The sequence below is a fragment of the Cuculus canorus genome, chromosome 10 (assembly GCF_017976375.1).
Source record: "Cuculus canorus isolate bCucCan1 chromosome 10, bCucCan1.pri, whole genome shotgun sequence".
Taxonomy (NCBI): Eukaryota; Metazoa; Chordata; class Aves; order Cuculiformes; family Cuculidae; genus Cuculus; species Cuculus canorus.
The window spans coordinates 3,173,585-3,199,580 of record NC_071410.1 but is presented as its reverse complement, the minus strand read 5'-3'; the positions used below and the strand labels follow the sequence as shown (position 1 = coordinate 3,199,580).

Here is a 25,996-nt window from a genome sequence, read left to right as displayed (position 1 = left end):
AGGGAATAAACGATGTAAAAACTGTTAAGTAACTATTAATCCATTTTGCTATTTAAGAAATTCCTTTTATAGAAATGTAGAGCACCAGATGAGTCCTCATTAATTTGTCGTTGCTTGAGTAAGCCGCAGAACTCGAGGCTGTGTGGTGGACTCTGGACATACACAACTGGAAGACTTTCTCTCTCTTTGCCGTATAAGCTTAACTCTGTCTGACACGAAGGGGCTGTGAATGTATTCATCAGAAAGAGATGTCACGTTCAAATTCCTCACAGAACTTTAGTCAAAAATAACCAAAGCCCATTTGCAGCAGCTGGTGTTACCTTCATTACCTTTCAGTCTTCTGTTTTCAAAATGCCGAAGCAGATAGAGCCTATCAGCAGGAACTCCTGGTCATTTCTCTGTTTCTGAAGCACAGCTATAAAACAGGTAAAATCTTATGTATTGGAAACCAATCCTTATCCGAGACCGACCAAACAATACCTTTAATTATTTCCTCTTGCTACCATTATTGAGTACATGATACATCAAATACTTATTTGGGTTCCTTTCTGTCTCTCATTTCAAAATAAATAATTTGGTAAAGACTTTTAAGACTGCCACTTTCCTTCCATGGAGGTTGGCTAGGTACAAGCGAGGAACTGCAGGTAAAGCCAGTGTCGGGACACAGAAAAGGGCAATTGCAGTGAACATTAGCAGTTTCTATTTCCTTGTAAGTTGTGTAACCCAAAAGACATCCACCGGTAAACGTGAGCGAGAGCTTCATTCTGAGTGATGGTAAAGCGAACTGCTGCCTTCTGCGCCTTATCGATAGGTGCCAGTGAAAGGCCACTATAATGGATCTAGAAAATGTGCCCCCCCCGGGCACTTGTAACCTTGAAATTCTTGCAATCCAGTGCTGAAGGCATTTTTTTTTCAGGTTATATTCTGCTGGATTGTGTTACAATGTGTAATGTAAAGTAACGTGACAAGACTAGACATGGGTCATTCAGCCTGTCAGTAATTCAGAGCCTGGCAAATTGGTCCTCCCTCCTCACCACTCCATGAACTTCACAGATACTTAACTTATTCACGCTACACTAGCTACTACATTATTTTAGCTGGAAAAGCTACTGTGATGTGTGAAATCTGAGAGGCTTTTCTTTTGGAAATCGGGCTTGTAGCAGATGAGCAAACAGTAATATTTTCATTAAGACATCACATCCTGTCAACACACGACATTGGCAACTGCATTTCAAATAATCGTGTTTGACAAATTGTATTGTGTGATTCAGACTATCCTTTCACTGTGTTCACAATCCTTCTCTTTGGGCTTGATTTCCTGCGGTGGGGAAGGGTCTTCTGTTCTTTCTGTAAACTCAAAGCTCTCTAAGCTCCAGTTACTTTTTAGGCACCCGAGCAATGCTGCTTTTTATATTTTTTTTCCTACTGGGTGCATCTATTTTAATAAGTCCAAACCCAAGAAGTCCACTGCATTCCAGAAAGTATTACACTGATCCACCCCTCTTTCTCATATGGATTCTGAACAGTCTGTTACTGCTGCCTTCAAAACAGTGAGAAAGAAATAATGCGGCTTTGCAGTTTCTTGAGGGTTCGCTTTGAAGAAGTCAAAAATAATTTCAGTGAGAACAAAACTTTCATTTGGTGAAAATTCCTGTTTATTTGAACAACTATTAACTATCAAAAAGATGCAATTTACTTACTGGCTCTGTTATAAATCAAGAGTCTTAGTCCTGCAGTGTTTCCCATCAGAAGAGCAGACTTCTCATTTTCCTGTGACTCCTTCCAGTCTCATGAGCGTGGCCTGGTTTTGATTTGGTTTCAGAGCCAGTGTCTGTGAATCAGGTCTGCAAATTAAACACAACTGCTTTTCGCTTTTTCCTTTTATTTCTTCATTCCGAGTTAGTATGAGCCGAACGTAGTAAATATTAAAAGAAATGAAGAATTACAATCGGGGTGTGAGGAATTCATTTTTTCCTTTGGAATGTAATCTCGGTATTAAACCACCAGGAAAAAGCCATGAAAGGAATCAGTGGTTTTCCACTGCTTTGCACATTGAAGAGTCATTTCAACATGTGTAATATAGGCATCAAATGCTAATAAATCAGCTGTCAAATACTGTCAAATACTTTGCAGAGGTGCAAATGGTCACATAAAATGCAGAGCACTGATCAGGCACCAAAAATCTCTGAGTAACGTTTCTGTCTTCACCGGTTTTATAGAACTATTTTAAAAAGTCCAACAGGGAGTATATTCCTTGTTATTTAAGTTACTAGCTTTTTTTTTTCGTCTCTGTTTTCTTACTTTCTGGGATGCAGTTATTCTCCCCCCCTCTCCCATTTGACACCAAGGGACAGAATGCAACAACTTATACATTTGGACTGGTCTACAAAGAAAAATATGTTTCATATTAATGTTACGAATGATAAAGCATTTTTCTTGGCAAAACCCGTCTGTAAGTGCCCCAGCATCATCAACTGATGGCAGCACAGCTCTGGGAATAAACAGACTTTTGGCTAATGGTAGGAATCATCAGTCCTGTTCCGTGTACAGGTATTTGTTCCCGATACAGAATGAAACGTGATGAAAGTTAAATGCCAAATCCTACTGGCACTGGAGTGAATTAAGTTTATTTTTCATTCTTGCTTATTCTTTCTTCTCTTTTTAGTTAACGCATCTTGTTTCACTTAATGCCATTGGGTTTTCCTTTCTATTTAGCCGCTTTGGTGGAAGGGGAGAACAACTTATTTTAGGCACATGGCCTTTTGGTAGTAAGACAAGATTCAGGCAAAGCCCAGATCTTAAAATGAGCACAATGCAGGCGCTCTGTGCCTGTACCCGGCCCTCCAAAGGTAGGGGTCAATGTCCTACGACCCCGGCTGCTTCTGTGCCCTTACAGCAGGACAGTGCCAAAAGGCACCCGCGCCTGGTGCTGTGCGTACCTGCACGGGGCTGTGCGGCACTCAGCTGCTGACAGCAACACCTTTACGCGAGGCTGTACACTCTGAGAATGTGTTCATTAATAGAAGATGTATTGTATTGCAATGTTTTTTATGAAGGAATTGATATGATACAAACTTTATTACAATGAAATCATCCCTTCACCCAACAATTCTACACGTTGTCTTATTTCAGACGTTCTAGAGAAAAATAAGTTCGTCTGTCTCTGTTGGCTGCCTGAAGCTCACAGTGATTAAGTAGAGCTGGGCCAGATTTGTATAGTGCAGTATGAACTTGCCCCCTCTGGCTCGCTTTTACACCCGACCCCTCTTGTAGGCAGCCAAAGCAAACAATTGATCCACGGTGAAAGGGATCGAGTCCCCACTGAACACACACTTCAATGTCGTTGTTGAAAAAGCAGTGCACGCATTTTCAATCAGGCAAAGACAAATGTCTTTTTAAGAAGTTTAAATATTATAAGAGATCCAATTTGTTAAGTATCAGTTATCACAAAAGCATTTTAATACATGGTGCTGTATTTACTTTCATAATTTTGGATTATGTCAACAGACTCTCGTAATGAAGGTATGGTAAAGTCTTACTGTATTTCTAACTGGAATAACTGGGAATAATGGGAGTTCGTTCTTTATTTAAAAAAAAAAAAAAAAAGAGTGCCAAAAAGAGGGGTTTTTTTCCCCTACCTTTGATTACCACACCCCAACATTCAATCAAAGGATGCTCCATGAATATATTCTCTTGGCATTAGCTGGCCAAGAGAAACAGAAATGGATGATGGTCTACTGTAAGGGAGCGAGCTGCAGCATTTGTGCTGTGCTGACACTGAACTGACTTATATAAATTTATTTATTTGATGTACAAATTTAAAAATGTAGCAATTCACCTATAAAGTCATCATTTAAAAAAAAAAAAAACCAACTATTTGTTTTTTCCTCCCTTCCATTCCAGCTTCAATTATCAAAACTGCCTTTAAGAGCAGAGAGAACTAAGGTAAAAATGTTTATTAATAGTGATTTTACAAGTGTCTAAACGTTTGATGTGTGTATAACAAAAGATGATAGCACGTGACCTGGCTTTGAGAAAGCCTGTACGTTCCTTCCCCTCTCGGTCGCTCCTCACCCTGGTAAGGAACAGCGGTGCGGGCAGGATGCTGCAGTACCGGGAAAGTGGGAAGCGTAACATCCGCATTGTTGCTAAAGGGAACAGATTCCCCGCCCGGGGCCAGCAGGGCTCAGAATTATCACACCTGTAGGTTAGGACTGATAAGGTTGTGCCCATGAGCACATACGGACGCACGGGAACCGCCGATGAGAGCAGCTGAGGCCATGAAGGAAATCTAGCAATTCAAGTCAGCCCACATTTTGTCATGTTACCAAAAATATTCTGTAAATAAATATATTAATGGGCTACTTCCTTGTAGATAGCTATTACTTAAACCAGCATTCAGCTTTTAATGCACAGCCCTGCATTTCTAAAGGAGAGTGTTCTCGCTGTGTGTTGCTATAGATCCAGACTTTAAATGGAGATTGGTCACTATTGATTCTGTTGGGGTTTATTACGATAGCAGTCTGCATTACACAAGATTCATAAAATTGCTGGAATACATCGTCCATTAACTTGCCTGCTTTTAGCCAAGATCACCTTGTGTCCCGCTAACACCGGCCTTATTGGCATCACACAGTTTCGAAGGCAATTCGCAAAGGAGGAGATGCTTTGTAGGAAACGGGAGCCGTTGCAGAGGCCGATGCAGAGGGGCTGCAGTGCCGCGCCCGCCTGCCAGCAGCAGCCCCAGCTGAGCCCCGGCATCAAAACAGGTCTAGTGTCCCTCTGCTCTGCTCTTTTAGGAGGTGCTGAGGACACAGACGCAGCTGAAGACCTGCTCCGCTCAGGCATTTCCATTTGAAAGCAAACAAACCCCCAAACCTCAGCGAGGAGGTGTCCCTCTGGGGTTCCCAGCGGTGCGGCTGCGGCCAGTCAAACAACTGCCATCTGCGCTTCTGCATGAACTGCTGAGTGGCCATCGGCCAAACCTGTTGCTTGCTCTGGGTTTAGAACGTTTCGCCAACAGAAAGCGTTAGTGCCCTGTGCGCTTGTTAGGCTGAGTGGACACACAAAAAGCTCAGGGTCTTGGGTTGTCAATATTTATCAGGAGGTACCTAACAAGGACTTAACAACAGATTCAGTCTCTGAAGTTTATCAGTTCCCTAAATCTCATTTGCCAGTACTTTGACATTTAAAGCTATTCTGGGAAGGGCAAATTAGAAATCAATGATGTGCTCATCAACCCAATATCAATGCAGCCTTAAGAAATGTAGATCAGCCACTGAGTTTATGGAGACTAAAGAAAAATGCTTCCATTTCAAAGCTGGAAGTATTTAGCTACTCTAAGATTTACTAAAATTCATGATACTGGGGTAACTCTCTTCCAAATCCGTGCCCAAGTGTGATACCAGAGTTCGGTCCATCAGGCAGGAATGCTGCAGAATGCCAGGGGCTATTTCAGGTCCTTTTAAAAATATGCTTTAGAAATGACATCCAAATGGAACCACAACTAAATTTAAGAAATATTCAAAGGTAGAATTTAATTTTAGGTGCTGCAGTGTTTTAATCACACTTGAGAAAGTGCAAGAGCACTCTTAATTCTTAGTGCTCCTCTTTCTTCGTATTATTCCATCTTTGATTGTTTGATCAATGGCAGTGCGATTACTGCAGTTATTAGAATGCCTGGAATAAAAATCAGGTGGAATAAACCACGTCTGCACATTGAAAGAATATTCTGGTAATGAGTCCAATCACCTGTAAGGCAGAGGCCAACACATCTTGTTGAACGGACACCTGGTGAAGCTAAAAGGTTTCTTTCAGGAATGACACCTCCGAGGACTCTATTCTGCTATGCTGCACTGCATCGTTTGTAGCTACATTTTCAAAGCTGAGAGAATTCTGTTAACCAGAAAAAAAATTCTAGGGATAAAAATAAATGAAATTGTGAACGGTACACAGAGATAAATAGCAGTGTTCATAATCAGAGGAAATACAGTCCCAAAAGATCTATTTATTGAGGGGTTTTTGGTTTTATGTAACAGTGGCTTAATTCAGGGGGTCTGTGTGTGTAAAGTATGTGTGCATAAACATGAGTGTGTAAGTACTTGAGCATTGTGCCTCTGACCCTGAATGAAAGCAGAGAGAGAACAGGTGAGTACTTGGTTCTTCCTGTCTCAAACCTGCTTTCAGTCAGGTATTTTGAGAAAGGAAGGGTTTGGTTCCAAAGCTGAGAATTTCTAACATATAATAATTAGGGAAATGTTTAATACCAACCCACCCTCTTTATTAAGTAATTTCTTCAAGTATTTTTAATAGTGCAAAATATCGTTTTGCGTTTGTACAGTAACCATGGGAATTCACAGTCAAAAAAAAAAAACCTTAAAAGATTTCCAAAGTCAAACAAAAAAATTTTTAATACTGTATTTTTAGCAAGAACATTTTTAACAAAGAATGTGTACTTTAACTTAATATGGTACAACAGAGAAACCATACTTAAAAGTTTCCATTATCTAACACTCTACTGCATATTCATTTTTTTCATCTTAAAAGACCAAAAGCCAAGCTGAACTGAGCATAAAAAAAAGCATCAATTATAATCCTCATGTTACGTCAGCTATTAGGGTTTAGCTCACACCTTTGAATTGGTCATCTAATGAAAGGACAATTTTTACATCATTCTTTTAAAAAATGTACACACATTTCTTTTTAAAACGTAATATATATCGAGTATCTGCTTCAGTAAACAAAGCTTAATTTATAAACACAATCGAAACAGCTCCATGTTGAACAGTTTCAGTGATAAACTGGACTTGTATGATGTACAGCCAGTGAGGACCTTTGTGGCTTAAAATCATTGTGCCATTGCTATACAGTAACAGCTACCTCCTTAGAAAAAAAAAAAAAGTCCTTTTTGGGGGGAAGGGGGAATAATTCCTGTATGTGCTTAAAAATACTAAAACTCCTTTCTATTTCTGGGGACCTAAAAATGATCTGTTGCAACAGGCTTGGTTTGGTATGGTAAGCTTGTAAAAAGTCTCAATATTTCTTAATGACAATACGGCAGTTTTTCGATGCAGCAACAGTGAATTGCTCGAAATTGTCCTTCAAGTTTCATGCTACAAATCCTGTCTTCACACAGTACTGAAGGCATCAAAGGTTGGAAGGGACGTTTGTCATGACCTATATAGTCTTCAAATAGTGATCATTATACATTTTTCAACAATAGGTGTTTCCTTCAGTACATAATAGTAGGTTTGATGTATGTTCTGTTTTCTGGAGAGAAAAATAGAGAAGAAAAAAAAGTCAATTATACAGTTAAACATTTCTTAATCAAATGTGACTTAGGTGGGTTTCCTTATTTGTTTGTGGATTTCTTTTCCCTCAAGCCAAACTATCCGATCTGAAGTGATACAAAACGATTCATCACGTGAGTTTGCGTTAGACTGTAAAAAGGCCCTGGGTGACAGAGCTCAAAGCCCTCGGGAGGTGATGGTTGCGCAGCCAACGAGCCAGTCCCAGAGCCTCGTAACGCGCTGGCACAGGGCGAGCACCCAGCTACAAACCCACCCGCCTGGCTTGCCAGCCAGCAGCTGCTGAGGACAGGCTATAAATACTTTGCGTTGGCTTTCCTTCCTTAATGGCATTTGCTTTTTAATTGAACACTGATTTTCCTTCTTTGTTTTCAGCGGGCAGCCTGTGCTGTACTGCGCACCTCTGCGAGAGGCAAACATTACAACGGACCATTATTGCATGCACAAAACCTTCTAGGGAACAGTGTGTTAAAACAAAACTGCATTAACAAGTGTAATAGGAGTAGATCAATATCTGTCCTTGGGAAAGCGTTCATTCATTTAGAAACCACCACCTTTCTTTTAAAATTGTTTTTCTTTATTTAGGGAAATAAGTAGAAAGCCACTTCCTTCCTTCCTAAAAATACTCCTAGTTATAACCTATCAACGGTGATTTTTCACATTAGGGAACTTCGAAGTTGCCCAGAGAAAAGAAATATATTAAAATGCCTAGAGAAACTAAAGCTAACAAGAACCCATATTCTCATTCATTATACAATGAATCATGAATCCGCCCAGCTAAACGCAAACGTTCTGATCCTGAAGATGATAGCAAAATGATAATACTGAGAAACATTTTGTATAATGCTGACATCTATCCCATTACTGCTTTACATATGCCAATACCGAACACTCATAAGGCACGAACAGGTATTGACCTGCTAACTGACACTGATCCTTGGAGCAATCTCAAAGTTTGCCACATTTCAATTTCAAAATGCATTTCAGCTATAATATGAGTGATTTATCATTTAGCAGTAGCTGTCAAAGTAACCTCCTAGATAAAACAAAAACATCTGGAACCATAAACAGAGGAGAGCGGTAGCTGAATTTTAATCCAAATCCGACATGTTCACTTCATTAGGAACAGGAAATGGCTAATTAGTAATTGAATGTTTCATGGTTTTAAGGAGGCTCAGACTCTCCAAACAGAGATGATTTAATACGCATTTTGGATGTAAACAAGACAAAAGATCGGAAGAGCCAGGGACATAACATCTCCGGAGGAACGTTTGGGAGCATGGGAACCTCCAGAAGTGTCACAGAAGTGACTAAAATCAGTTTCAGGCCTTCGGCAGACGAAAATTATGGTCTTAAACTCAGTGGGACAAACGTTAATGGCAAAGGAAGGGGTAAGCAGAAATGTAAATCCTCAACATTGGGGGGTTTATTTGGTTTTTTTTCTCTTTCTCTCCTCTTGACTATTAGGAAGTTGCACCGGATTTCTTCCCGTTGCAGGCCGTGGCTGCTCTACCCTGGAGTATAGCGTTCTTCTAAAACGGGGAGCCAGTGACGGAATCCACAGGTCAGCATGACTGCCCTCAAAAAATCTTATGAATCGTCTTTACAGGCGGACCAAAAGGTTTGAATTCTGCTGCAGTGTGTGTCTCGTGAGCCAGTGACACAGCCAGAGCAGTGCACACCTCCAGCACCCAACACCGGCACGGCTGCGCGCTCCGAGGGACACATTACAGAGGTTTCTTCACGTTACAGAGGTTTCTTCTTTTGGGTGAGATTTACAGATGTGCTTGGGGAGTTGGGATGAGGAATAGTAACAATTTTTTCTTAAACTCTTGATATTTTTTTTGTATTTTAAAAACTGTTTTCCCAACTAAGGTAAGGGGTGGTCGCTGAGGGTACTGCGGGCTGATGGACTGACTTTGAAGTAGGTTTCATTTTTTCCTTCCTATTCCTTTTAGTTCTCAAGGGAAGTTCAATGGAGGTACCTGGAGTACCTGCAAGAGAGAAAGCTAATGCCAAAGCTCAAGTGCAGCCATTCAGGAGATGTTATTGATCAGTAGACAGAAAATGCACACTTAAATACTTCCTTTTTTTTTTATAAAGCTCTCAATTACTCTCCAGAAATTAAAATACTTTTTAGTTGCTATACAATAACCTTAACTCCGTGGTATTAACAAGGTCATATATCATGCGTCTACGAGGAATTAAAGTGTTAGGAGCTCCTGTGCTACCATTTAAGACAGGAAAGACAATGTGATATCAAATTCCTGGTTTTGAAGAACATTTGCCATCTCCTCAGTGTAGATGACTGCAAGCCACATACCATTTTATAGCATTTTACTGTATAATATAGCAAAGATTTGAATAAATCTGTGTGCAATAAATGTATTCTTTTATTAGGTTTATCCCTTAATCAAATATTCATTTATGTGGGCTTCATTCTATTAAAAAATGAAATTATACAAAGGTGAGCAAAAGCGTAGATTTACAGTAGTTTAAAGCCTAATCTCATTCTCTAGGGGTAATATTGACAATATAAAAACTGTATAAATGATATTCCCTAACACTAAAATATGCTTATGAGCCCCCTGTGCATGTTATACTGCTTTACAACCTACAGTGAAATGCATGACTGACTTAATAAGCAAGACATTTAGAAAGGATTTCTTTTCCTTTTTTCAGTGTATAACACAAGTACAGATCTCACAGTTTCTCAGTGAGCCACAGCCTCCATTAATAATTGTAATTTTCCCTCAGGATGCTGTTGTCTCCCCCGAGTTGTTAGTGCAGGGTACACATTCATGTCTCGCACTCTCTTTTAGCAACAACATCATTGTTCATCTTTCTCTTTCAAGGTTTTAATGTGTGTATAAAGGATGAATCCAAAAGCAATAATTATCGTTTGCATATTTATTCACTTTTTTAATTCATTTCTTTTTTTTCAGTCTATTCAGCATCTCTGATTTTTCTGAATCCTTTGTGAGGCTTTGTTTGTAATACCTTTGGTTTAAGTGTGCATTTCCACTGAAGGACTTTAAAACAAAGTTCCATGTGTACCCTCACAACCTGCATGAAGACGTGCACCCCAGCGACGCTGATCTGCAAAGCCAGGCGAGGAGGGGGAGCAACACGACGCAGCCGCGAGCGGCGATTCACCGACACAGCTACAGGATTGTTCCGGTAGCTTTTGCGCATGGTAAACTGGAGGAGAAAGGAATTTGGGATCTGCTATATAATGAGAAAACAAGGATACATCTGTTCTGTCTGTAACTGTAAGTAAGTTATTCATACAATCTAAACCATAAACCCCAACACTATGTATTGCAGAGACTATGGGCAGCAGAGATGAAATAATAAACTGAAAACCACACTTTGCCACTGTGGATGGAAGAGGAGCTGCTAAAATAAAGGTCAGGTAGAGTCAAAACGCGGCTGTATCTGTGTCCAGAAGAGCAGTAAGAGGGAAGCAAGCAGCTGTGTGCCAGCCCTGTGCGCTCAAAGAGGCTTTGCACAATGTTGCCCTCTCTTGGGGTGCTGTACTTGGGGTTTTGGCCTTACTCAGTCAACTCTGTCAAATATTTCCACATCCATCCAGACCTACAAACTGGTGCAGAAAGTAGGATTTCAAATGTGTAGAGGTCCAGGAAAAGACCTCTAAGAGCAAGTCCAATCATCAGCCCAACACCATGGTGCGTACTAAACCATATCCCAAAGTGCCACGTCTACAAGTAACACATGTAACAACAACAAAAATACGTTCACAGAATACAAACTGCAGATGCTGGACTGCCACAGTCGGTTTGAGTAGACATGAAGATAACATAGTGGTTCCTGTTTAGGAACTATTCAAGCCTACTGGCACTGAATTATTGAATAAATTAAATAAATCAGTGATACTGCTATTTCTGAAGTCCTGCATTTGTGCCACCATCAGGCAAGCCATGTAGCCCATCAGCGCCGTCATCTCACGGCTGGTTATTAAGGAGGGCCCTTCGCTTGCTTAGCAGGTAATGAGACGGCTCTCAGCAGCACTTGGACGCTGCCTGCGTGGATGTGACAGTCTGGTAACTGCACACAAACTTTGAAAGAGGAGTTCTAGAACCCCTGCAAGAGGTTTAATGATGCAGAGCATCCATGGAGGACATGCAAGGGGACAGAGCATGGCTCGGGCAAGGAGGGGAAGAAAAGGCCTCAGACTCAAACGAAGAAGATGATAGTGAAGAACTTGCTCGCAAGGAAAATATCAGGCCTCTGTTTGGTTTAATCTGGAGAGTTTCTCGTCACAAGGTTCTGGTCTTTTCTTACATAGAACAAGTGCTTGGACATTTTTTGCAGTGCTGTAATTTCCAGGGTGCTGAATTTGTCTCTTTCCATTGCAGAGTACTGTGAAATTCCTTACCGTGGCTGGTTTCAGCAGCTCACAGCATTCAGAAGTATAATTTGATAGAATAACAAAGTTGTTAAACCTCATAAAAAACACTTCCCCCCTCTTTTCTGCCCCCCCCCCTTGCGCCTTTTTACGGTAGGCTGCATTGGAAAGTGGTTCCATTAAAATATTGAGAAAATACAGCCCAGTTTTCTAAATAATAAAACCCCAAAGACATTCCAAATTTCAGCGGTCCTCCATCTTTGGCAAACAGATAAAACTAAGTTATTCGTGGTTACTGAGAGTTTTTGTGCTAAATCTCTGCCAGGCTATTTCACAGCCAAAGGCAGCAGGAGCCGCCCTGGCTCACCCTCCTGTTGCAGGTGCAAGGAACCACATTTCCTCAGCAGCTTGTTTTCAGCTCAGGGAAGTCCGTCTGCCTGCACGGCTGCCTCCTTCCTGAAATTCAGTCTTTTATATTTTGTATATTGTTATCATCAAGTATTATTGTAACATCTATTTTTTAAAATTTTAAGATAACATTGCTTTGCTGATTGTTCCAATATCCACTAACAATGAAATATAGTAATACAAAAGTTAACTAAGGTATAAACATGCAAAAGGAGAAGTCTCCCTGCTATCATAAAATGATGTTATTTTCTGTTCAGCAGTTCATGTTACTGCTGTTCATGCTAATTAATTAAAGGAGCTGTTGCTGTAATGTGCAAACAGGGAATCTGAGAAACTGAGAGGGCTTTTAGGTCTCGGAGTGAAGTTAAGTCAATCTGGGCGCGGGCAATCAAATGTAATGAAATCACTTGTCAGTGCTAAGCTTGCAAAAACTGTGAAGTTTGACTAGGGAGTAAAAGGATTATAATTAGATTTCCAATAGGATAATAACTAAATGGCAGAAAGCAGTAAAGAGAAAATATTACTTTGTTAGCTAATGGTGCTGCTGTTTGGTTTTAGTTTTTATCAGCACACTTGTAGTTGTGCTAATTTAATTTGCTTTTATCAGCAAAAATGCACTTCTTGAATGGTACTTGAATGTCATTTGCAAAAATCATTGATCTGAAGGTGCACTTAATGACACCCAGTATGTTTATTTTATGTGAAACGGAGATCGGTTGATAAAACGGTTGATGCACCATCGTGCTGGTCCACAACTGAGGTACGGAAGCGAGACCAGAAGGGTATCAGCGTGCAGGCATCACCCTCTCCTGCACCACTCGGCTACGCAGGGACCTTCACGACCACAGCTCTGTTTTGTCAGCTAAACAGCTGCTCTCAGACCAAGCGATGCTGGAGTAGAAGATCAGGTATATTGAGGATGGAGCCATGAGACGGTAAAGTTGAGAAAAGTTTTAAGTCTCATCTGCACAGAATTTCCGTTCAATTAATACACAAAGCATAGAGAAAATGAGTCAACTAAATGGGGAAGATTTATAATGCAGATCAGAATCCCGATATATGAACAGCTTGTGTTAATAAAATAATTTTAAGAAACGAGCATAAAATATGATACGGCTTAATCACTGAGAAAGACGGCTCTGCAGTATTTTGTAGTTTTCCTTTAAACCATCTTAAGGAGACACTGGCAGTGAAACCAATTGAATTTCAAAGGGAAGCACTGTGTGAGTGATAGATTTCTGTCCAGCAGAGCTATTGACCACAGGAAAAGAAAGGTCTGCATTGATCTTAATGCTTTTTTCTGTGCAATAGAGAGAGATTTTGGAAGCTTGGAAACAGCTTTGTGTTAGGGACATGTGTTTTGACCCTTTCTCCTCCCAGGGCCGAAAAAACAAAGCCAGCAAATGAAGGGGGCAAGGAGGGAACGCGCTTTAAATTGTTAAAGGCAGCAGTGCAGGAGTAGCTGTCAAGCACAAAAACTGTAATCAAAGGAAAAGAGAATAAAAACGAAGGAGATGGTGCTACAGGACAGAAACACTTTGAAATCTGAACCAGCTCTGTAGTGAGCTCTTCAGAAACCTTTATAACAGCTCTGAGTGCTTGGTGAAAGAACTGGCTGAACTCATCACACCTTTGCATATGAACGGGATTGCTACACCCAAGCTGCTGAAGAAGTCAGCGCTGCCATTCATCATGCGGTGAAGACAAGAGAGGCTTTGCTGCTGAGAACAGGACAGGTTTACAACTCCTACTGCACAGGTCAGGTTCTGCTTTCACAGAGGGGCACCACGCTCAGCGATACCAAACATGGTTGATACCCAGTTCTCCCTTTGTTCAGGTTTTTAACCTGAACAAGAAATTTATGATCCAAAGCCTGTTATAACTAAAGAATGATGTAGTTGGGATCAGATTTTTAAAAAAGGCCATAAAAATCCAACCAAACAAAACCAAATACCACCAAAAGACCAACCTGAAATGAAAACCACGAGGTTCTCTTGTATGTCAATAGACTACAGGAAGTATAAGAAAGGTCTATAATTTCCTTCTAGTGAGTAAACAGTTGTTGGTAGTGGCTATGCATCATTTTCTCTAGTTATTTACAATAATTTTTGATAAGAAGACACATTTTATGTGTAATTTTTTTTTCCTTCAACTGGAAAATGCATTAACTTCCTTTCTTTGCTAGATTCTGTCCAGATGCAACAATGACTCTCAGAATCTTTTAGAAGAACTTCAGCACCCATCTCAGCAGGCATCATAAACAGACCATAAATGCTAGGAATATTTTGCTTGTCACATTTAAATACACGAGTCCCAACTTCTTAGCTAATATTTTGACTATTTTGAGCAGCAATGATTTTCAAATTGCAATATTTAGAGCACAACTCTAATCATATGCATACATGGATATACAGACACATATTATATGTACAGAAAGGCATTGCAGTAGAGCTCTGGTTCTCCTTCTTTGCAATGCATAGGATATGAACCTAAAATCACAAAAAGAGACAGCACTAAAAATATTTGAAACCCTTCCTGTACAGATGGCAGATGGCTGGCAGATGCAAACCAGAAGTGTGCAAAGTCACACCTTCAACAGTTGGGAAGTGCTAGAAGTTCCGTCTGTCCCTGTAACTGGGCTGCAGTCCTGCCTCTGGGCAGTTACTGCGACACAAGTTGTATTTCACACACACGATTCAGTAGAAAGAGTGGAAAAAGTGCTCTAAGCAGCAGCAGTTACAGCGAAACAGGCAGCTGTCTCCTGACTGCTATAGTGGTCAGCGCAGACAGAATGGTGTGCGGTGAATGTGGCACACGGCTCAAGGCAGAAGGCGGCCAGGTTTACAGAAAACCCAACTACAAAATAGGATTTGTCTAAAGTCAGAGAATTTCTATCTTCAAATTGCTCAGACCAAGTTTTATCATAGGAGACCATGGACTCTGTGCACATCTCCAGGCTGCCAATAGCAATGGAAATCACCCTCAAGATCTCTGTACCTCGCAGTCCCCTAAGTGACAACTGCACAACTCCCTCACCTTACCAGCCTCTACGCCGAATGCGTTTATTACTCTTTGGGAAGCACTGAAACAATAAGTGCGCATTTTGTATTTACAGTCACCGGACAGTGAGGAAAACTGAGCACTGACTAATTGCTCAGAACACAAACATCACTTTCCTTTACATCTACAGTTTATCTAATCAAGATCAGGAGGGAAAAATCAGAGGTAAAGCATTTAAAAAAGATAAATCATCTGTAAACCCACATTTGATCTAAGTGCATGTATCTGATCACTAAACAGGAGTTGTGCACATCTCTGTTTCAATAAATTTAATTTTGGTTCTTGTAAAGTACTGATCTTACAAAGGTTTTCTGTACTGAACAGAAAATTAAAATGAAGTTGTGTCATTTACATTATCTTAAAGAAGGAAAAACAGAGTAAAAAATTATTCTGCTTTTCATTTAATTTGTAACGTGGCTCGTGATAAACAAGTGTGTGGTACCTACTGCACCTTGCATTGCTGCACTGTCATGTTGGGTTCCGTTGTGTTCTATTTCCATATCTGGGATTCCAGCATCTGAAAGACATGACACAGAAGATTAATGCATTACCCTTTGTCCTTCTCTCATGCATCTTTAGAAAAATATTTATAGCAAACTAGGGTGATCTCCAAGTTACAAGGTCTTGCATAAAACATTTGGTCTTCATAGAATTTTCAGCAGTAAATTGTTTCCAAACTGTGCAAACATTACTGGTCTCGCTGTGAATTATTTTTAACGTGCTTCACATTTGTCTGACGATCAGATAAGAACCAACACATGATATTAATATATCTGTAAAATGTTCTTGGAAAATGAGGGCATCTGACATACATATAAAAAAATAAAAGTCCAAATTAAACTGAGATAACATTAAACTGCACTGACTGTCCTGGCCTGCAAAGGTACCTGCAAAGCACAGAATTAAAGAGTACAGTCAGTGCCAGGTGTGTTTGTGTGCGTATCCCTTTGTGTGTTATAGATAAAGACTTAAACTGCATTTAAAAGACTCTTCTCGGAATGTTGTGCGCACGCATTATCACCTCAACGAAACCACATGTGGTATTACATGAAAGATTCCCAGATTTCTGAAAAGAACTTTCCAAAAATGGGTTGTGCTCTTTTTTTTCCATGTTGAGAGTCTCGTAATGCTACGCACTTTTGAACTATTTAATCTCATATTGATAATACCTCTGTACGCACAGTCCTCCGGGGTGGGGGCTCAAACACCCCAGGGTGGTGTGATAACAGATGCCATTATCCACCTTGTGCCAACAAGGATTAGCATGAAGGGTATGTGATTTGAATCCATGGCACCTCGAATCCTGGAGAAACATCTGCTTCCCTTATAATACAGCACTTAGAAATTACAGCAGGAAAAAAACCCACACCTGAAAGGGAGCTGTGTATACAGAATTGAAGGGGGTTTTTTTTGGTGGAGAACCCTGTTCTGGACTTTCTCCAACAGCGAATAACTGTACTGTTGTTTCTCAGCCACTTCAGCTGCAGTCAGTAGCTATCGCAAAGGTGACATTTTGCTGGTCACCTTACAGCCTGACCAAACTCTGTGTCAAAGCAGGGCAACCCACTCAAGTACAGCCATGCGTGAGAGCATTACAAGTAGAGGTTAGTAATATACATGTATTTATGTGTATTAATGTGTATGATGCACGCATATAGAGTCCTACAAATATGTATCAGCACATAAATAGTATTTTCATGTATACAGCTTTTTCTTACAAAATTACAGGTGGTTGAATAGGAGAAACCCCATGTAAAAGCAGATTCCTCTTTTGAAGGAAAGCTGAGGGCACGGATACACTGATCTAAAAAGGTTCTTTCTTTTCAAACCTTTTAGAGTACACATTGTATATCTGTAAAATGACAAAGTCATCTTTAACTAATAACAGCATCTGTTAAATGAGACAGACCGTCAGAGTTAAATTAAAAATATTCAGAATAGCCCTTCACATTTTGTTGTCATAAAACTGTACCTGCAATTAAATTGTGGATTAAGATGCTAATGAGCTACCTGATTTGCATGTGCAATCAGATTAGCATGTAAATATCAGCTTCTTGCAGGCACTAACATATATATGACTACCTGAGTGTGCCTGCAAATCAAAACGTTAGCAGCCAGGCCCACAGCAGCAGATGTAAAGATCTGTTAATCACATTGCTGGCATGTTGGTACCCTTTAATTTGTGGTTTCCAGAACTGCTGAGTACTCCTAACTGCCGTGCAAGCACCAGCGATGGCAGAATCTGGCGGGATGACCTGAGAGCAGGGGGATTTTAGGTGTTTTCTGACATTCATCGCAAAGTGCCGGCTCTGTCTGTCTGACCTGGGCATTTTTCTGATGCATGCGAGATGGTGGAAAAGTTTTCTGCTGTCTCTGTCCACCCACTCTCCGTTGGGTCACTGTCCCTCATCACAGTGTGAGCCGTATATCCAGACCTGAATCACCACCACTCACTGTCAGCACGTCTGAAAAGCCGTCCAGTTCCTGGTTACAGTGATATGCTGGACTATAAAACCAGCAGATGAGAACGCCTCTGAAAGATGTTGCTCTCGTACTTAGAGAGTTTATATCTCTTAGGTGCTCCAGATAAATCACAACTCGCAGTCTGCTGCAGAGAGCTGTGATGGCAGTTCACGCAGACAGCCTTGCCCTAACTTTAAAAAACAGTTTGGGTAGCCCTCGCAGCTGAGAACTCAAGACAAGCTAAACTCATGCCTTTCCCTCAGCGGCTCGGGCAGATTCTGCAGTCTGCTGCTGCTCTTACGGCTCAGTTGCTGCCAGTGCCCGCAGCGGGCAGCACAAAGTTAATGTAAAGGCCACACGACACACACAGCACAGACGGAATGTAACTCTGATTCATGAGCCGCTGCAGTGACTTTGGGGTCGGGACCCACAGACTAAACCTTAATGACACAACCTGAAAGGAATTAAAGCTCAGTGCAGTCCAGTCTTTAAGATTCAAACCAAAGCTCTACACTTTGGCCAGGACCCTATTAAGCAGGGGATGCAAATCCTCCCACAATTCAACTGGTTTTTTAGGACATCATTAACTGATTTGCTTTTGTTTCACAAGAATATTTGGAAGTACTCAAAACCTTAAGTCAGCTCTGGAATCTGATACATATTTAACAAACCTAATAGGTCCTGAGGCTGAGCAAACTTCAGCCAAACAGCTTTTGAAATGAAGCTCAGCAGCTCTAAAAATGAATCTGCTGGGAGAGAAGAGTTCAGAGAACCTTATAGGAACCAAATTTCACATTGTCTTAGCTGGCACTGTAACAGATTTCTCTGGTAATATATTCAGCATTTCTTGTCATGTCTGTGCAAACCGCTCTGTCTGTTTCTCTAGTTGCAGACTTATTTATTTTTTTAATTCATGACCCAGAGCACATGGCCTGAAATAGATTTTTAATTATTTCAGAATAGGATTTTTTTAATTCTGGAATTTGTTTTCTGCATCATCTTATTATTTTTTTTTCATTCAATTAAACATCACTTTAAGGTAACTGTGAAAGGCCAACTAAGACATTACCATTTAACATCCTGAGACCGTCACCTGATGTGGCCTGTTTAAGCGCCTGTTCCACTTGTTCTCTCCTCTTTGATTCGAACTCCAAAGCTTCCTGCAATTTTCTCTTTGCTTTCTTTTCTTTCTTCAAGCGTTTCTGAATTGTAGCTGAAATGTAAATATATTGTAAGAAAGGCTATTAAAGAACAATTCATATATAATGGAGACAGTAAATGAGTTTACGTTCAGTGTTCAAGGGCCCAGTTCTAGTTTGAGAAAAAAGCAACTGGCATGAGTCTGATATAAAAACAAAAAAAACCCAAGCCATATCCTGTACTGGAACAATGAACAACCCAAAAGGGCTTTAGATTGTGTTAAAGATCTTAAATCTTATTCTTTATTCTCTCTCTGGAATAGCCTCACAGTTTAAACCTCCTGAGCAGAACACAAGAGTCTCAGAGTCAGCCCGGTTCACATTACACAGACTTCATCAATTTGGACGGAATTCGAGCTACAGTTCTGCAGAACCTATTGGTCGAGCAGATCACTGCCTTAAACTAATTTCTAGCAACAGCAGCAATGTACATCCTGAAAATTAAATAAATCTCTCACCCTTCATTCTAACCTTTTCCCTTAATGCTGAGAATTACATTGCACCCTCCTGCTCCAGGAGCTTTATCCAGACACACCATCCGAACACACTGCTTATGTCTCCCCCAACCACTCCTCCTGGGTGGAGGAAGCTTTTTGAACGTGTCAGAGATTTGGGTTTAGTTATGTTCTCTAACATTAAAAGGAAATGGAATTTATTTCTGAGGCGAACTGCCTGTGTGAGTCTGAAGCGTCAGTAGCGTAGAGTGAAACCGCGTGGAATTAGGTGCTAAGGTTTTTGGGAAAAATGGAGCAGAATTTGGGTTAATTTTGAAGCAGAACTGAAATAACAAGAACTACTGCCCAAGAGAGAAGGCAGGTGTAAGGCTACTGAGGAGCTGGGTTAAGCGAGGACATACTCCAAGAAAAGATCAAACACATAGAGAAGGGGCATGTACTGATCAACAAGAGTACTTTCATACCTGATCGTTAGTGGGAAGAAAAAAGAGGGAAACCCAAAGAAGGGAGGGAAACAAAGCAGCACCGTGTATATGTTGAGAATCTTGGTGCAAAATTAAAAAGGAACTTCCAGGTAGAAAGCAGATTGAAAACAACCTTCTAACAGCGGTAAGTCAGTCAAGCACATTGTCTTCATTAGCAATTTCTACTTCTAAGTCCTGAAGCATTTTATAAAACGCTGTATAGTAGCCAGGTGTTTGGACTTGACTTAAAATAGGTAAGAGTGCAATAATGCAGCACTCCTGTACAGCTTTGTGTCAGACCTCAATGCACTTTAGCGTCATTTCATCTTCTCTTTTACAGATGGAAAGCAGAAACAGTACCTTGATGAAGACCATCCGCAGGGCATTGGCACAGCCATATAAGATGTGCCAGAAGACAGAAGACTTCTTGACTAATCTCAGTCTTAAACTCAACTTTAAATAAAGCTAAAACTATAACTACAAAAGGGTATTAATTGTAGCCTGATGATCAATATCTTCATCAGGAACTGCTGACAATGGCTATGACTGTATTCCCTCACCTATATAAATTCAAGCAATAAAATGCACTTTTTCAGCCTTTCCGTTTTCAAACACTGAATCTTAATCCCATATTTAACCTTATTTTTCACCAGCACCAGGTCACCATTACTTGGGCCAGAGCTACATCTACAATATCTGCCTTTGCCAACCACAACCCTTGCCATGCTCCTGCTGGCTAAGACTGTCTTCATTATCCTGATTAACCCACCTTTTATGGGTTCTTGCACTTGTTTTTTCAACGGTGCTGCAAGAACCCTCTCTTCCACCTCCTTGTATGAGCTGCATCTCCCTTCCCTGGTTTAAACTGCTTGGTAGGATCTCTATACAGTCCCATCACCACATCACTGCTGAGCGTACCCTGCAGCCAGAACCTACTCTGTTCTAAGAAATCAGCTGGCACGTCTGATTGGTACAAGAAAGAGTGCTTGGACCAGAGGCTGATGCCCACATCCTTTCTCAAAACCATCAGGAGAACATTTTTTAGTAAGGCCTGGAAGAGGTCAAAGATCACTTCCATAATATGTCCCAGTTCATATGGAACTCTACACCTCTACAAGCCGTCGCAGCGTGTGCAGGGGGTGGGGGGAAAGGATACCGTTACACGGGAAATCACTGAGACACTTGCTAAATTATGAACATCAAAATGTGACCTGTAGAACGTAACTTTGGAAAACTGAGCAACCCATGTGAAAAGCCTTTCTCTGGCTTTCTATAATAATAAAGATGTGCATGAGCTGAAGGACAAACATTTCTGAGGATATTGACTATTGGTGAAATTCTTTTTTGAGGCAGAAGCCAACAAAGTCTGTGTATGGCTCAAGGTTTTTGTTGACTTTAGTGTGACTGAGGAGGTGCTGTCTGCCTACATGCAGATAGGTTTTGTTTCATAGGAATACAGCAGTCTCATCTACAGTCAGTTAGGCTGAGGTGACGCAACGCTTCTGAACACCCACTGTAATTTAACAACTCCAAGAGTATTTACTGACCCCTCCCAACTCAATTTGTAAGTGCCCTTCCCTGCTGCCCCTTACCAAGACTCGGCGCTGCAGACAGCTCTGCTCTGCACCCTTCATTTCAATTCAGAATGCTCAGGAGCTACTGCTTGGCACCTACATTTTTGGCCTTATCTTGTTTTATCTTTCTGATTTCATGGATGTAGTCTAGAAGTAGCTTTTGGCACATAAAGCGTTATTCCTCTCCTTTAGATGCAGATTTGAATTTTAAAAAGAATACTGTCTTCTTTGCAATATCACAGCGAAAAATTCAGATTTACCAATTTAATTGCCCATTACTATCAAAAGCTTCTCAATAGTCATGGTTTTATCTTAGAAGGTCCCATATGGGGAGCGCTATTGTATCTCACTCTTCTGATGGAAAAAAAAATTACCTAGGGTTATTTGCTTCAGATCTTGTGCTTGGGTAGGCAACTTCTTGTAGTTCCCCCTATTTTCTTGCACTGAAGTGTTCTAGAAGCAAAACTAGCCGACCAGCACCTAAGCTATGGAAATGTGGGCTACATAATAGTAAAGTAACGAAAGATAATCACCTAAATACCCAAATCACCTAAATACCCAATATTATCTTCCTCACAGTATGACTGATCCTCAGCGCTTGGAGGATAGCAGCAGAAAACAAAAGAAATTAAAGCTGTCAAATGAAGGAATCGGGCTGGGAATACAGAGGCGGAGGGGTAATAATACACGTGGAAGCCATGAAACCAAACCAGCTTTCCTCCACAGAACCAGCCAAAACGCCTTGCAGCCAGTTACCCTCCAGGAACTAATCCTTCAGTCACTGTTCTGAATGCTTACAGAAAAGTGTGCTTCATTCTGGTTTTATTAAATTTAAATCTTTCATTACCAGTGCTAGTCCACCCCTGCATTACGCTGAAGTATGAATGTCAGTTAACTCCGAGTCCCCAGTAGCTCCAGCTGGAAATGCCAAAGGGTTATACATTTGATAGATATCTAAACTCCATTTTTCATTCACTCACCTCTGCTTTGCAGCTCAGCTGTGAGTTGCCTTTCCAAGCTCTCTCTCAGTTCTCTCTCTCTACAAAGCTCCATCTTTAACTCTTTCTTTTCCTGCTGTATCTGCTTTTCCTGGACTCTGGCGTTGTCCACAGCCACTTTCAGTAGGCCCTAAAACACACACAAATGTAAGATCTGAAAACACCATTTTGTTTCAGCAGTGACAAAATTAACCCATTTGTTTCTTGAGGAAAAGAGAAACATTAAAAGCAGGGACATATAGACCTAGTAGGCAACCGGGCATTTGATGTAGCTCAACATTACAGATGAGCAATTTTGTGGCACGGAATCATTCAGTAGAGCTTCTGCTAATCCATCCTACGGATGTGTTTTTTTACAAGTAAAGTGCCGTATCGTTGCTGACCTTGGTCAGCTGCAGGGAGAAGGAAAGGTGGAATAATGAGACTGGTGAATTTTAATATGACCATTATTGCCAACTACTAAGTCAAACAGACAATGTATGAAACCCTTTCATGATCAATAATGCCAGATAGTGGAAGCCTAAGCATTAGATTTAATAAAAGAAATTAGAATTGCAGATACAAAATAGTTTCTGAAACTTCTTAAAGAGATTGAAAGCAGCACATTTTCTATCATGGCATAGCCTGGTCCAACAGAGAATGATTTACCTGAATGTTGGTTAATAATGTTTCTACCGATGAAAGACCATCAGCAAAAAGAAACGGTGCTGGAAATCCAGGAGGCAAGGCCTGTCCAGCCAGTTGGACTTTATCTAAGGTTGGTTTCATTATTGGAATGGCAATTTGGACCTCTTCTGTAAAGACAGGTTTAAAAGAAACATCAGAAAGCATTCAAAACATAGGTACATTTAGTTTCTAGAAATTAGCATCCTGTTTACCTGGAAGTCAAAACACAAGCCCATTAATAAAGCTGACACTGTTTCAGTCTTTGGGCAGCTGTTGTTGTCGCTAAGGTTAGTTTGCAGAACAGTACAGAACAATAATAAATACACTGAAGACCATAACACAACTGTAACAGAGTAAAGAGTATTATATCTCAAATTCCACAGACTTATACTACAGTATCATAACAGCATTACGCAGTTCATTAAACCTGGATGACCTTTCTTCATTCTGTCATGTTTGCCGCTCAGTGATGTGCATTTTTTGTTGCTATAACCTTGACAAAATTCCAATCAAGAAATGTATCACATCTCTCTACTCCTTTAACGTTCTCTTCCCATACTCAGCAGTAAATAATCTCCACTGAGTCATCCCCTCCTGCTCAGCTACCATCAGCTCCACGGTGTCAGTAAAGTGTCAGCGCAGGTTTTCTTAACAAGTACCCTGCTATGTCAGCCCTTCCAGTGCCAGCCAGCAGCCCAAAATGCTCTGCTGACTTATCCCTGCCGGAGGTACAGCAAGATTGGGGTGTCGGGGCCCTGGGAGCGGCCGGAGGAGCTCCAGACAGGGTCTGGCTCCTGCCCTTCGCTGCACAGAACCGGACTGATGCATCCCTCACCGACTGTGGAACCGGGACCTGGCAGCCTCCCCTTCACTCGCTGTTTCAAACAGATCACGTTACAGATCAAGCTGTGCACAAACAGCAGAAATGTGAATCCGCAAAGAGAAAAACAACATTGGTTAATTATTTCTCAAAATTCCTTTAAATTGTGTTTAATCAGTACGATCAAAAATGAACGTACAGTTTTTCATAGCATAATTGAAATATATTTTAGGATAGGTACATGTGCCTCCTCTCAGACCCCTAGGAGTACTTCTTCCCTACATATTCATTTTAAACAACTTTATTGCTGAAAAGCACAAAATTAAAATCTGCCGTCAGCCTTTAAAGCCAAATGCTGCACATTTCTTTTACTATGAAATGTTAAAAGAATACTTCTGTATAATATTCCAGGGAAATCCAGTCCCTCTATATATTATGTTCCTGCACTTGCAGAAATCATGAAGAACCTCTTCTCAGCAACTGCTTTCTAGTAAAGCTCACGACTGATGTATTGACCGTAAGTTCATGATGCATGTGTTTTCTAAGGGCAACTGCACAGCCAGTCCTGATAGTTTCATTTGTCAAGTGTCTCGGTCATATTAAAGGCAGGATTTACAATTAGACCGTACCATATTCAAAAGGCTCCTTCTCCCACCTCTCTTATTAAAAACAAACCTCAGAAAGAGTCTGCCAGCAGTGAATTAAACCCTGATGTCTCCGCAGCAGCACCATTATCTGCTTAACCAACGCCAGGACCCTCTGCTGAGCAGCGACCAACCGAGAGCGAGCCAGGAGCATTAACAGCTCTCAAATATTCGTTGAAATCTCTGTTTAGGGAATGTTTTGTTTTCACTGTATAGGCTCACATTCATAACAATTCTTCCAGACTAATAACAACCAAAGCCAGTAACCTCTACGCACCTTCGTAGCTCTCATTATAAAGCTCTGCTCATGAAATTTAAATGATCCGTTCGAAAAAAAACAACCAACCAACTCTGGTACCATACTCGGATCACAGAGCTCGTGCTGATGCTGATAGGCCATTTCTCATATTTAAATATCTTCTATCAGTGTCAGAGTTTTTAAAACAAACTGAATAGTTGTTGCGTGTGATGCTCCCCAGAAATAACACCCACCACACCACGGAGTCACCACAGGCTAAACAGAAGTGGCATTTGAAAAAGAAAGTCGTACGTGAAGCATGCATAACAAAATTAAAGCTGCTTTAAAATCTCTAGAAATCCTCCTTTTTGGAGATGAAAGTAATAACATTAAATTGGCTGAAAGGAAAATTACTATTGACTGTGAAGACAGGTGCATGGTCTATGGTTTGTAATGTTACCGTACAGCAGATTGAAGTTTCAAAATAGTATTACTCTTCTTTAAAGAGATAGATACAGCTAAATTAGGTGCTGCTTGCTGCAGTGAGGATCAAATGCAAAAAGAATCATATTTCATCAGACCTAGTCAACACCAGGAAAATAAATAGAAATATAAGAGGTATGCAGGCAATGATTCATTTTGATAATCTGGCCCAAGAGAGACACATAGAGACAGCACACAGATCTAAGCTTCTACCAAAAGACAAATAGGACGCAGAGGGTGGGAATTGGGATGACAGTGTAGCAGAGGTCACATCGATTTTCAGCAGCAGTTTTCACACAGATGAGATAACCCTGGACTCTATTTGGCCCATTGTTCATATCCTACCTGTCCCAGAAGCAATAAATTTCCAAGTCCCAGAAAAAGGGCAGTAAAGAAGAAGGATTCTACTTATGACTTCTTATGATTAAGTTTTTGTGCTAACCAAACATGCTTTGCAGACCAAGGTCACATTGCATGTTAAAGTCTGTAATAGCTGAAAACTAGAAGCAGCACATTACGTTTTAGCGTATATGGGTAGAAACTGTCAAACCATTCATCTTTTTTTTTTTTCTGATTGAAATCACACTCTGCAAAGATGAATGATAAATGCATTAGAAATCTATTTCAATCTTGTAATAGGTCTTCACATCTGAACGGTGTCTACATCTTGCCCATATTCTGAATAAGTGCACAGTTAGGCATAAATTTATTAGCTAGGCTGGAGAAATTGTAATTGGTAAAGCAATTAAAAATGGCATGTGTTGGAAGCAGTTTTTGTGGATTGCATCAAATGCATCTCTTTAATAGAAAAAAAAATGTTGGTTTCAGCATTTTGATTTTAAAGAACA

General features: G+C 40.6%; 1 protein-coding gene across 6 annotated transcripts in view; it reads right to left on the bottom strand.

The window, feature by feature from the left end:
* Positions 1-6,189: 6,189 nt before the first annotated feature.
* Positions 6,190-25,996, bottom strand: part of DACH2 (dachshund family transcription factor 2) — a 272,249-nt gene continuing 252,442 nt past the window's right edge. The window contains exons 8-12 of one of the 6 annotated variants that reach the window (XM_054075822.1): positions 22,946-23,091; positions 22,280-22,427; positions 18,701-18,820; positions 15,587-15,661; positions 6,190-7,269 (exon numbers count right to left, since the gene is read on the bottom strand). In XM_054075822.1, the coding sequence (XP_053931797.1) occupies positions 7,232-7,269; positions 15,587-15,661; positions 18,701-18,820; positions 22,280-22,427; positions 22,946-23,091 (527 nt within the window). In that variant the 3' untranslated portion in view covers positions 6,190-7,231. Of the gene's footprint in view, positions 7,270-15,586; positions 15,662-18,676; positions 18,821-22,279; positions 22,428-22,945; positions 23,092-25,996 lie in introns of all 6 variants that reach the window. The other 5 variants (XM_054075818.1, XM_054075821.1, XM_054075817.1 and 2 more) reach the window with 5 other exon arrangements.